Here is a 14,081-nt window from a genome sequence, read left to right on the forward strand (position 1 = left end):
TTTGAGGATTGCTTGCATTTTCAGTGAGAGACTGGTTGAAGTCTGTGCCAAAAAGAAGATATTTCCTGTAGTAGGTTGAAGCTGGAGGCTCTGTGCTGGTTTGTGTTGTTGTGCAGCAGCAGGCGGAGTGAGGAGGATCAGAGCTACTAACGTGGGAGGAAACGGGGAGGCGGGGAGATATTTACTTGAAGCGGCGCTGCAGCTTAAAGTCGCGCACAACAGCGGCAGGCTGGCGTGTCGGAGCAAAAACAAACAGCAAACCGCACGTGCTTTCTGACTGAGCAGAGCGGAAGTTGCGCGGTAAGAAAACGCTTTCTCATTCAATCCAGCCGGATTTTAGGGTGACAAAGCGCAGAGGAGCGGTGTTTACTTTCGCTTTGGAGGGGGTTTTCACAAAAAGCCGAAGCGTCTTTGTGGCGGTGCAAGCGACAGATGTGGGGTGGTTGCGTTGATGTTGACTGGTGCACTGTTACAGGAGGTCTGTGCGGGATCGTTTAGGTCTGCCGGCAGATGAGCAGGTGGATATAACTGCGCTAATTTGCCTGAAAGTGACCGTAATTTGACATTTGAGATTGCGAAATGTAATCGCATTAGTCCTCGGTGCTGTTATATGAAGACAGACATTTACGATGTTGCAAATAATACTACTAACAACTACTACTACTACTAATTACTAATAATAATAATAATAATAATAATAATAATAGGCTTCGTGTTCTCAAAAGTTTAGCCTTTAAATTTATGGCTGCAACTAATTACGTTATTCATAAATTTATTTATCTATAAAACATAACAAACAAAACAAAGTTTATGTTTGCTTGCTGCAAACCGCGGAGGTGTCAACTCCATTGTTATCACACACTCAGTGGCCACTTTATTAGGTACAGCTTGCTACCTTTTTGTCTTTACAGCTGCTCTAATTCTTTGTGCCATAGATTCAACATAATTCTTGACACATTCCTTAGAGTTTGATCAGTTAACGATGTCAGCATCACAGGTTTTGCAGATTTATCAGCTGCACCTCAATCAGATGAATCTTCCATTTAAACACATCCAAAAGGTGCTCTGTTGGACTGAGATCTGGTGACTGCGGAAGCTATAAGAGTACACTGAACTCATTGTCACGTTTAAGAAACCAGTTTGACTTGCTTGGAGCTTTGTGTTATCCTGCTGGAAACGACCCCCAGAAGATGCGTATGCTGTTGTAATAAAGGGATTTGGATTTAGTCAGCAGCAATACTTTGGTAGGCTGTGATTATTAAAGGATGCTCAGTTGGTACTAAGGGGCTGAAATATTAATTTCAATTCATTTATATAGCACCAAATCACAAGAATGGTCCCTGGCAGTGGGGAGGCTGAACAAGCCAGGATGCTTTCATGTTGTTTTTGCAAAATTCTGGCTCTACTATTTGAATGTTACAGCAGAAATCCAGACTCCTCAGACCAGGAAACCTTTTTCCACTCTTCTGTTGTCCAGTTTTGGTAAACACATTAAGTGTGTTGCTTCAGTTTCCTGTTCCTAGTTGACAGAAGTGGCACCTGGTGTAGTCTTTTGCTGCTGTAGTCCATCTGTTTCAAGTAGAGCTTGACCACTGTTGGACTTTGGATACCGATGCCTATGTTTGATGATTTAAAAATCCCATATTCCAATATGTTTTTTTATTTTCTATCTTTCAGACACACAGACAGCTTTTCCTAACATTTATTATTTATAGTTATTTCTTTTTTCATTCATGCCCTGCTTTGATCAGCTGATTGTTTGTAATGTTTTGAACTTGTTGCCAACAGGGGAGGTTGCAGAGTGCCCTCTGGTGGTTAACATGGTTGGGGCTCTTCTCCTGTGTCTTATTTACTTTTCATTTATTGGCTGTTATAAACGCCAATAGTGGTAACAAAAGGCTTACGGCGGCTGATATTCCAACAAAATCGGTCAGGCTTGAGTTCTTAACTGATAAGAGTGGCACTTGGCAGGGTCTTCTGCTGCTGTCACTCATCTGCTTCAAGGCATACTTTGTTTGTAATGACTGGTTATTTTGGTAAATCTTCTCTGACCGCTGACATCAACAAGGGATTTCTGCCCAGAGAACTGCTGCTCACGCGATGCGTTCTCCTTTTTGGAGACCCTTCGTAAGCTGGTCGTGTGGGAAAATCCAGTAGATCAGACATGTTTAAAGTCACTTTAATTACCTTCGTTCTCCGTTCTGATGCATCAATGTTATTGGAAGATTGCATTAAACAGTTAAATTGATGTTCATTAATGGAATTCGCCAAAGTGGATGGCGAGTGTAATAAATTGTAATTATTATAATTTAAGAAACTGAGATGGGTTACTGTTGAACATTTTCACTTAAATGTGATGCAGATTTGATGACATGATTACTTTTATTAAATATGCTTGATAAAATTTCCCCAAAATTAAAATGGGAATGAAATGCTTGGTTTTACAGCTGAAGTTTTGTTTGTTTCATGTGTTTTTAAACATGAAATTATAGCAAATGCCATAATATGTCCAGCATAGTGTCTGCAAATGTGTTGTTTGTAATGATCTCAGCATTGTCTGCAGCACATGCACACGTAGCATCACAATAAAATGATTCATTTTAAGTACATTGTTAAGAAAATTATTAAACAAATACTCTATGGTTTCCTTTTCAATATTACTCTAACACACTGTATTTATATTTATGTGTATAAATATGTATACAATCCAATATATTTATATTTCCAATGTAGTATATTGGATAATTACATAAAATTTTATATAATTATGATTATATGAAAATCTGACATTTCTATTGAAAAACAAACAAAAGGAAAAGGACTCCAGCTCTACTTGTCTTGCTTAACCAACAATGTACAACCAAAAAATATTCAGCTTATCGTAGAAGCATTAACCATTCAAATCTGAAAATGTAATCTGTCTTTTCTGCTTTTCTAAATGACTGAAACGATCATCAGCTACTTCTTTTTAAGCTTTAATTTCATTCAAACTGAAACATTTCTCAATGGATACGTGCTCCTTTGTATTAAATAGACCCATTTTGTTTTTGTTTTTTCTCTCCATCAGGTGGGGGTACAGCGAAGAGGCCGAGTGCAGCAGTGGGGACCCCACCTCCAGCCATGACCTCAGGAAATGAGAGCGAGGTGCCCACCGTGACGGGCAGCACGCCACAAAACGGAGAGAACAAACCACCTCAGGCCATCGTCAAGCCCCAGGTCCTCACACATGTCATCGAAGGCTTTGTCATCCAGGAAGGAGCTGAGCCGTTTCCCGTGTGTGTAAGTGCTCAATCTCGGCAATACTGGCAGACAAACATGATAAACAACCCAAAGCCAGCACCGTCTCCAGTGTACACGCCTGCAGGGAACTGTCAGCAGGCAAACACATACCCTCTGTTACTGCTAGCAGTGACATCGTACAGCTTCTGTTTGATTCACTCGTTAATTACAGGGAGATGAGACCCTGTGAATGGGAAAGAATACAGATGGAAGAAGGTAATGAGCAGCGCTCTGTAGTCAGTTCATTTAATCAAGGGCATTAAAATCCTTCCTTAATCTGTGTAGTCATCTCCCTTGAAATTGGTTCATTATTATCTCATATTGTTTGTACAGTTTAACATGTGCTTGTATATTAATGTTTGTAGCTTCTCAATTGTATTAGTCATTAGGGGGGGAAAAAGTGTAGTTTTAATTTCTAGGCTTTGGCCTCTCTGCCTCCTACTGGACATTTTGTGAAAATGCTCTATATACATGCACACATGGCTAAACAAGCAGATTACATTTCCAATTTTTAATCAACACACATGAAAATAAATAAAATGCAGTATTTATGAAGATGCGTACACACGTGATGACACACAGAGCTGAGGATTATTTTTCCTTTTATAGTAATACATTTTTTATTCATTTTATGACTCAAATGAATCTGATTACATTTTCCACCTCAGTGTTCTGTCAATTTAAAAAAAGAAAAAGAAAGGGGGAAAAAAAAGAAGAAGAATAAATTAAACACTGAGTATATATTTCTTATGATGCCAACACTGTCCTGTAAAAGAACTTGATTGTTAACAGTTAACTGTTACTTTATATACGCTGGTATTCAAGTTGCTTTATGTGCCATATGGACAGGAGAATTAACTGTATGCAAGCTTCATGTGTGCGACATGCAATGCTTGAAAATCAGACTACATTGACGTGAACATGTCAAGTCTACATTATCAGTTTAAATGGTCACTGTTTGTGGTGGTTTAACAATGATGGTGTTTATCTGTTATTTTTGTGATCGCTATATATTCAAACATTAACATCCGGAAGACGAAAACATTCAGTTGGTGACCACTGTTTCCTTTTAAGTCTAAAAGGTTTAACTTGTAATGGCCAGCAGTCAGCTGACTTAAAAAAAAAAAAAAAAAAGTCATCTCATTAATACTACGGTAATGAGGCGCAGTGGGGCTGTGCAGTGAAACAGCTGCCCTGATTTCCAGGTTATTATTTGGAGTAGCAGCAGTCTTTGCGTTAATGTTGCTGCGGCGACAGAATGCAGCTGTTGTGATAAAGCAGTCCAGATGTAAACCCTTAAACCACACCCATTGTTTCTTGTTACTGTTGTGTGCAGCGTTTCATTTTTAGTCCATTTATAAATATTTTATGCCCCACACCAGGTGGAGCGTCTGCCCATTCTCATCGATAGTCCAAAGAAGCTGGACCATCAGCTCTCATCTGACCCGGACAAAACTCCGGTCAGCAACGCAGCCAACACAGACTCCGAGCCCGAGGACATGAGCCAACCAGGTGAGACCGAACACATTACAGTGTAGATTGTGTATATTTCTTTGTGTAGCTTCACCAGGTTTTGGAGGTGTTAGTCTGTCGCTCCTGATTTTTCCTGCCAGGGTTTCACATAAGGTTAAAGGAATTCACTTTACAATGATCATCCTCTCATAGTATTGGAAGGTGTTACGAGCAGACACCGACCCAACAGACAGAAACTCTGACCCTGGTGTGTCCGTAGAGTTTATTTAACCATGTAAACTGCATTTTGCTCCTCTTCCCCAACAGTCAAACCCCACACTTCTAAATAATGTAGACCCTCTGGAAGTGTTTTTAACTCAGTTGCTGGAAGTTCATTATTAATTAGATGTTCTGTCAGTTCCTGTTTCCTGATACATGCTTCTTTTTTACCTTTGTCTAACATGTTGTAACAAGTTGTCCATTTATAAGTTAGAAAAAGACCTATGTAGAAAAGTGTTGAAAATATCGGAAACGGTGTGGAGTAGATATTTGGCAACACTAGCTAATGTTGACATTTGTGGTTTTGCTGCAAATGCCTGGTTTTTTTGCCTTCACTTTAATGTGGGGAGGAAGTGCCATCAGTAGCTTTACAAGGGTTGACCAACTGATGTAAACAAAGCAGACCAGACTCACTGCACTCGCAGAGAAATCTCTTGAAAGAGGTTCAAAACAATGTAGGTTTGTATGTATTTGACTTCTGCACCCAGATGCGGATGCGCAGGCAGCTCAGTGCGCACTCGCGGAGCAGATACTGCACATGGAGCGGACATTCCCGGACTCTCTCATCATTGCTCTTGGGGACTTTAACAAAGCCAATCTGAGCCATGAGCTTCCCAAATACAAGCAGTATATTAAATGCCCGACCAGAGAGGAGAGGACATTAGACTAGAGGTCTGCATTCCCGCGGCCGACCAGATTTCTTGCGGCGCGGGAATAAATTTCCAAATAAAATGCGGTAGCGGTCGGTAACTCTGGTGTAATTTGAACGGGAGCGGGCGGTCTGAAAATATAGCGTGCCCGACATTTTTTCGGAACAGCATATCTGTGATTTCCTCATTCTAATTGAGCACTGGTACAGCCAGTGCTCACGCCTGTTACACGCACTGAGCGCATGGATCAGTGCTTTTTGCAGTAGGCCACAATGCTGTATTCGTTTTTATTTATTTTATTTTTGCAACACGTTTTCCATGTTAAAAGATAAATGTTGCATGTTGACAGATAAATGCATCTTGTTTAAGAAAAATAAATACAATCATTGCACAACCTGCAGTTTTATCTGTTATCTCTATTTTTTGGTGGTACCCCATTTAAATGTGAGATTTTGGAAACCAGATCTAAATTTAGCGGGAACGGTCGGGTCGGGTAGAAAATTATTCTAAGCGGGCAGCGGGTGAACAAAGACTGAATATACAGCGGGAGCGGTCGGGTGCGGTACAAAACCTTGCGGGAGCGGGCGGGAGCGGGACTAAAAAAACATTCCCGCGCAGACCTCTACATTAGACCACTGTTACAGCACGATCAGCGGGGCCTATCGTGCGGTGCCCCGCGCTTCACTCGGACTTTCTGACCACGTCATGATCCACCTAATCCCCGCGTACAGACAGAGGCTGAAGCTCTCCAAACCTGTCGTGAGGACCAAAAAACTGTGGAGCAACGAGGCTGTGGAGGAGCTTCGCACGTGTTTGGAGTCTACAGACTGGGACACAATGAAGGCTGCTTCTAACAGCTTGGACGAGTTTACGGACACTGTCACCTCCTATATCCACTTCTGTGAGGACAGCATTGTGCCATCACGCACCAGGGTGAGTTATAACAATGACAAACCCTGGTTTACTCCTAAACTCAAAAAGCTGTGGCTGGAAAAGAGAAAGGCGTTCAGAAGCGGAGACAGGGACTGCTACAGAGAGGCCAAGTACAGGTTCACTAAAGAAGTGGACATTGCTAAACATCAGCACTCTGAGAAGATGCAGCAGCAGATCTCAGAGAATGACTCGGCCTCTGTGTGGAAAGGTTTTAGGAATATCACCAACTACAAGCCTAAAACCCCCCACTCCACTGATGACTTGCTCTTGGCCAACACCCTTAACGACTTTTACTGCCGTTTTGACGAGCCATCAGGCAGCCTTCACACCTCCAACGGCCCCAACAATAGAGACACTTTGGGCACTCATTCCCCCACCTCTCCCCCCTCCATAGAGCCATCACCACCTTCAAACTGTTCACCTACAACACCCCCCTCCTCACCCCACACAAAAGAGGATTTCACACCACCTCCTCCCACCACAACTCTTCATATTCATGAAGCAGATGTGAGGAAGCAGTTTAAGAGTCTGTATGCTCGAAAAGCTCCCGGCCCAGACGGTGTGTCTCCTGCCACCCTCAGACACTGTGCAAACGAGCTGGCCCCAGTGTTTTCTGGCATTTTCAACTCCTCACTGCAGGCATGCCATGTGCCTGCCTGCTTCAAGTCCTCCACCATAATCCCTGTCCCCAAGAAACCTAGGATCACTGGACTAAATGACTACAGACCCGTGGCTCTGACATCTGTGGTCATGAAGTCATTTGAGCGCCTAGTTCTCTCCCATCTCAAGACCCTCACGGCCCCCCTCCTGGACCCCCTGCAGTTTGCATACAGAGCCAACAGGTCTGTAGATGACGCCATCAACATGGCCCTACACTTCATCCTGCAGCATCTGGACTCCCCAGGAACCTACGCCAGGATCCTGTTTGTGGACTTCAGCTCTGCCTTCAACACCATCCTTCCAGACCATCTCCGAGACAAGCTTTCCCAGATGAATGTGCCTGATCCCATCTGCCGGTGGATCACTGACTTCCTGACGGACAGGAAGCAGCATGTGAGGCTGGGAAAGAATGTCTCGGACTCCCGGACCATCAGCACCGGCTCCCCTCAGGGCTGTGTTCTTTCTCCTCTGCTCTTCTCCCTGTACACCAACTGCTGCACCTCCACCCACCAGTCTGTCAAGCTAATCAAGTTTGCAGATGACACCACCGTTATCGGACTCATCTCGGACGGGGATGAGTCTGCCTACAGGAGGGAGGTTGAACGTCTGGTGTCCTGGTGCAGCCACAACAACCTGGTGCTGAATGCCCAGAAGACAGTGGAGATTATTGTGGACTTCAGGAAGCACACAGCTCCACTCCCCCCCATCATCCTGACTGACACCCCCATCACCTCTGTGGACTCGTTCCGCTTCCTGGGTACCACCATCACCCAGGACCTGAAGTGGGAGCCCACCATCACCTCCGTCATCAAGAAAGCCCAGCAGAGGATGTACTTCCTGAGGCAGCTGAAGAAATTCAACCTGCCAACACGGACGATGATGCAGTTCTACACTGCAATCATCGAGTCCATCCTCACCTCCTCCATCACCGTGTGGTACGCTGGAGCCACTATCAGGGACAAACAGAGACTGCAGCGTGTTGTGCACTCTGCTGAGAAGGTGATTGGCTGCAGACTCCCATCTCTGCAGGACCTGTACACCTCCAGGACATTGCGGCGTGCAGCTCGGATCTCAGCTGACCCTTCTCACCCTGGACACAGTCTGTTTGACCTGCTCCCCTCAGGCAGGAGGCTCCGGTCCATTCGCACCAGAACCTCTCGCCATAAGAACAGTTTCTTCCCCTCTGCTGTCGGACACATGAACAATAACCGTATGACTGTTCCCACCACTAACACATGACCCTACGCTGTGTTCACTGCATCATTCCATGTTTGGCACTGATCACCACCTGCACTCATGTATATATCATGTATATATCTATCCACTTAGCACTTTTAATTCTTATTCTTATTTTTATATTTTTATGACAGTATGTTTGCACTGAAGCACCGCAGCAATTTCCTAATGTTGTAAACCTGCTCAACATTTGGCAATAAAACCCTTTCTGATTTCTGATTCTGATTAACCATCCCATGACTCTCCATCAGAAGTAGAAATAATGCTTTAACATTGGGCCCCGAATAGTTTAGATCAGCAGTCCCCAATCTTTTTTGCGCCACGGACCGGTTTATGCCTGACAATATTTTCACGGACCGGCCTTTAAGGTGTCACGGAAAAATACAACAAAATAAAACTAGTACCGGTACCGAAAAAAAGAAGATTTATTCATAACACATGTGAAAAGACCCAGGAAGACCGAGTTAAAGATAAAAACGATAACAAAATAACGCTGAAAACCGATAAAACCCTGAAAATTATACATTTCACACCTGAGCCTCAACTCTCGCGGCCCGGTACCAAACGACTCACGGACCGGTACCGGTCCGAGGCCCGGGGACCACTGGTTTAGATGAGCTACCTACAGTTTTAATTTTCTGCACGCCTAGTATTATGTCTCTTTTTTTTTTTTTTTTTTTTTTGTTCAGAAGAAAGTCTAATACTTGACATGTGTGTTGTGTTTATGCTGCTTCCTCTCCCCCAGAAAAAGATGAGCCCAAGCTGACGTGTGAATACTGTGGCTGGGTTGATTTTGCTTACACATTCAAAGGCTCTAAAAGGTTCTGCTCGGTGGTTTGTGCAAAGAGGTAAGTAACCTTGGCTTCTTTTTCTTTCATGTGAGAAAATAGCAATTTTTCCATTATGTTTACAAAAAAGGAATTTAAGAATATACATATATATATTTATTTGTATGAACAGATACAACGTAGGCTGTACGAAGCGAATTGGACTTTTCCGTCCAGAGAGGAACAAACCAGCAAATCGCTGGCGTCGACGGTCTCAGGGCCGCCCCAGTATTGAGGCAAAAAAGCAGGTAAAAACATGCTTCTTAACTGTCATAAAACTTCCTCATCAACACTTTACCTCTCATCAGATACTGCTTCTGCTGCACATTTTAAACCCTGCACTTTTCATGCCTCTTGCTTTTTAATGAAGTTGAACATAATTTGTGTGAGCCCGATTATCTCCCTCTGTCTTTAAAGGGTCATTAAGTACTCGATGATCTTCATCAGCCTTTATTGGTGACCGGCAGAAATGGGAGAGCATTAGTAGAGATTTTCTGCCTTTTGCACAAGTTATATAGATGTAGATAACAACTGGATTCACAGTTTTCTCCCCACACGTCAAAGCCTTCTTTTGGGACGTAACACATTATCCTTTAACTGATCTTAAAGAGAAGCAGTTTAGGTAATTACAGCAGAAATTCAGTGGAAAATATAAAGCAAGCATTTTACACCACAATAGTAAAATGTGGTGTAAAATTTTCTTTTTTAATCAAGAGCTTTTTAGTATTTTATGGACAGCTTATGTAATGTTATAAGGATTCAGCTTTAAACCTCCAGTGGGGGGTGCTTTTGTGTCATGTATACACCAATATGCTTAGGGCTTTGCAATTCAAAGACAAAGTGATCGTTGAGGCAATGGTATTGATCCATTAATCCCCATCATATCCCTGCAGGTGTATTATCGGCATTTAAACCTATTGTACCCTACAAATCTTACTTATTACCCCGTTAATCTTTGCGTTGACTTTTATATTGACCTGGGAGTGTTTTACTTATGCGCTATCCTTTCTTAAATGTAACAATTGATGTCACTCCTGTTTGTATTGCTTTGCAGAAGCTGGCCTTGTCACCACAGCAAACTCAGGGCGGTTCTGTATCCTCACCACATCCCTCCCAGCCCAGTCAGGAGGAATCCAGCCCATGTTCAGACATGTCAAGCTACGAGGAGCCACCGTCTCCCATGTCAGCAGCCAGCTCTGGACCTTTGGCTCCTGCCCCGGCTCCAGCCCAGGTCCCTGTCCGCCGTCAGCCGAGCAGGGCCTCGGACCAGGAGGCCTGCGTTGGGAGAGATGGAGCACCGCTCTGTCAGCGCTTCGTACCCAACGACCCCACCAAATGGAATGTGGAGGAGGTTTATGAGTTCATTCGTTCACTACCAGGTGAGTAGGCTTTGCTAAGAAGGCACAATCATAATGCTTTATACTCCGATGTGTTCCGTGTATGAAACCTGTTTACCTGTTATTAACTGTAGCTCGTGCCTCTGCTGTTTTCACAGGTTGCCAGGAGATAGCAGACGAGTTTCGCTCTCAGGAAATCGATGGACAGGCCTTGCTCCTGTTAAAGGAGGACCACCTGATGAGCACTATGAACATTAAGCTGGGACCTGCACTCAAGATCTTTGCACGCATCAACATGCTCAAAGACTCTTAGCAGGAAACCATGTGTGTGTATGGGTGTGTCTGTTTGTGTGTATTTGTATATTATAGCACTGATGGCACAGAGTACTGACTGCACTGTGAGCAGGCCTGCTCCATTACTGGACTGGTTCCTGTCATCCAGAATCTCACTCAAGTTTGACTCGACCTCCCAAACCAGATCATACTCACCGGCATCAGCTCAGTCGCCTTGTGACCATTTATGCTTCTGCTTGGTAACGTTAGAGTGACGTGTCAGACACTTCAGTCTGTGTTTACATGCAGTCACAGGAGAAGCTTTTCAGTTGCTAAACCTTAAAGGAGCCTGTACAAAAGCTGTGCCAAAATCTTTTATTTTTCCAGATGAAAAGAAATTATACTTTAAAAGTATACATGGTTGAAACAGCAGACGCATAAGTTTCCACCTGGCAGTGCACCTGGTGAGTTCTTTCTGGGTTAAAAACAAAAAAACTAAATGAGTTGATGTGAGTATAACTGTTAGTAGAAAAGACACCAGATGTCAAAACTGGAGACAAGTTAATAGCAAGCAGCAGCCTCTGGGGCTGAAAAAGCCAACGCACAAGTGCCAAAAACTGCAGTTTTTCTACAGTCGCTGGCTCTAAAAGCCATTAATCCCCCTTACCCAGTTTATGCTTCCCGTTGTCGCCCTCGCTAACAGTGGTACTGGCCAACAGTGACATCACAATTGCTGGCAAGCACGACACATCAGTGTCATGTAGGCTGGTGTGTACTATCATGCCACCATTTCAGTGACACAGTCGTACAGAAGCTCAGAGATTCTAGAGGGATTTTTAAAGCAAGGCAGATGCAGCAACAGCTTAAAAACATGACTTTGCTGTAGCTTTGCATCCTTTTTCTTCTTCTCCTATACCAATGCTCCTGTGAAGGATTCTTCTTAATAGGAGATGAATCTGATGTGCGTCAAGCACCAGTATAAATGGGTACAGGGCTGTAATGACGTCACGGTTGGTGTAACAAGCAATTTGAGTAACATAAGCTAGACTTAAGACCCCAATGTTAAAATGCTCAACTTTACTGTATCAATAAACATGTCTGCAGCCCTGTACAAAAAATGGTTTGGTCTTTCTGGATAGATTACACCTTCAAACAGCCTAATTGTATCTGATAGCTCTTGGCAAAGCTTCCATTCAGCTAAATAGAGTCGCTATATTTAACTTCTCAACTGTGTTTGGTGCCTTTGGGAGCTTTTTTTTAATGCCGTTATCTGACATTTTATATGGTATTAAAGCACTGCTGAACTTATTATCTGTGCAGGTATCTGTACTATAGATGCAGCTTACAAACCAAGCTTGCCAGCATTAACTGATAGCACTCTTTGTTATTGAACAAATAGATTCACCACAGCTCCAACACAACATGGACATATAGCTCAAAGTTTAAAGTGCCAGTCCATAAGTTGATAAGTGATGTTGCACTACATCCATCAATTACATAATCTGCTTCTCTGCCATAAACAGACGACGGGGGAAAACACCTCTATAACGTCAGCTTTTCAAGCTGGGGAATGATAATCTTCTATTACATGTGTAATCTGTTAAGCTGTGATCACAGTGCAGGAGAATTAAGATAACAAGAGTGTCCTTTTAGTACCAGATGTAACAGCAATTATCAAATGTCATTAAGCAGATTCCAGATGAAGATACTGATCCTGTGATAATTGCAGAAAAATGAAGTGTTATGTTTTCCCTGGAGAAGGTGTTTTTTTTTTTTTTTTTTTTTGGTTTGTTTTTTAAAGTCTCTAAAAGCTTAACTGAGGGAAAATGTGGCTACGAGAAGAGACAGTGCCAAGGTGCATTACCTGTTCAGTTATGATTGGGCCAGGTCACACTGCAGCACAGTCAGTGCTGAATGGAGGCATTGGGACAAAACATGAGAGAAGTCTCGATTTATTATATTATTAGACAAGTTTTTGTACAGTTTGGTTAGCGTGTGAATGAGAGCGAGGTGGCTGTACGTGCGGCTGGGAACAGAAGATTGCATTCATTAATTTGCCCATTTTTATTCACTTGATGCTCCTTTGCCTTTTCTCACAATGGACTCTCACAGCTCTCGAATACAAAGCTTGAATGCGAAGAAACCATTTAAGCAGCCTCTTTTGTGACATCGATTTTTCCCTTCCATCTGCCAGTTTTCTCCTCTGAACTTACACTGCTTACAAATGATTTTTTTTCCAGCTGCTCTTTTTTTTGTTGTTGTTAAAGATTTACTAAAATATGATATTGATTTCTTGTATGAGATTTGTAAAAGTACACTAAATTATCAAAGAAAAAATGTGGGTACGCTGCTCTCTTTTTGTAGCAGCTCTGTTTTTGGCACTTATTCTCTCTTTTGCTTTAATGTTGGGGAAACGCTTCACCTAAAAGTGAGAAATCTGGAGTGGCATTTGTGAAGCGGTGCCAAAAAAAAAGTTTATATGTGCATCAAAGCTCAAGTGAGGAAGAAGAGTGTGAATCTGTTAAGTTATCGTTTTGCTTTTTTAACAAAAGTATAAAAGGTGTTTGATATTTTGAAATATGCAAATGTATAAAGTACCATTGGCTTGGGAATTTTGGGTTTGTTTGTTTGTTTTCTATGGGGGGAAAAATGTTCTTATTTACTTGTTTTGTGGGCGAGTTTGGAAAGTTGACATTTTTTTTTGATACTGCTTTGTTAAATGCTTGTATTTATCAAAACTGTTTGTTACACATTTTGCAGTCATAAATAATTTGCTATACAATTCTGTGTCGGGACATTTGTGTGTGTCTGTGGATTTTATTATTTATTTATTTTATTAATGGGACACCTCTAGTTGTTAATTTATATACAAAGCATTTAATTTCACAAATTCCATTTGAATGTGCTTGTGTTTTTTGGAGCATGGTATCAGAATTTTATGACCACTGTTTCTTTCTCTTGAAGTTCCAGACTCATGAGGACCGAAACTTAAAATGCTGAAATATCATCAGTTTTATTTAATTAAAGATGGAAAATGGTTTTGAAAATGGGCAGATTTGGCAATATATTTAGAGATTTCTTCAATTAAGCACCAAAGATCTAAATATAACCGGGCACCAAAGCATTTTTTTTTAAAGGCACATATTTCTTCTTTT

General features: G+C 42.3%; 1 protein-coding gene across 2 annotated transcripts in view; it reads left to right on the forward strand.

Moving 5' to 3' along the window:
- phc2b (polyhomeotic homolog 2b (Drosophila)) overlaps positions 1–13,736 on the forward strand; it is a 48,415-nt gene extending 34,679 nt beyond the window's left edge. For both annotated transcript variants that reach the window (XM_004547510.5, XM_004547509.5), the window contains exons 10-15: positions 3,068–3,279; positions 4,662–4,791; positions 9,235–9,337; positions 9,450–9,564; positions 10,371–10,695; positions 10,812–13,736. In XM_004547510.5, the coding sequence (XP_004547567.2) occupies positions 3,068–3,279; positions 4,662–4,791; positions 9,235–9,337; positions 9,450–9,564; positions 10,371–10,695; positions 10,812–10,966 (1,040 nt within the window). In that variant the 3' untranslated portion in view covers positions 10,967–13,736. The remainder of the gene's footprint in view (positions 1–3,067; positions 3,280–4,661; positions 4,792–9,234; positions 9,338–9,449; positions 9,565–10,370; positions 10,696–10,811) is intronic.
- The last annotated feature ends 345 nt before the right edge of the window (positions 13,737–14,081 follow it).

The sequence above is a fragment of the Maylandia zebra genome, linkage group LG5 (assembly GCF_041146795.1).
Source record: "Maylandia zebra isolate NMK-2024a linkage group LG5, Mzebra_GT3a, whole genome shotgun sequence".
Taxonomy (NCBI): Eukaryota; Metazoa; Chordata; class Actinopteri; order Cichliformes; family Cichlidae; genus Maylandia; species Maylandia zebra.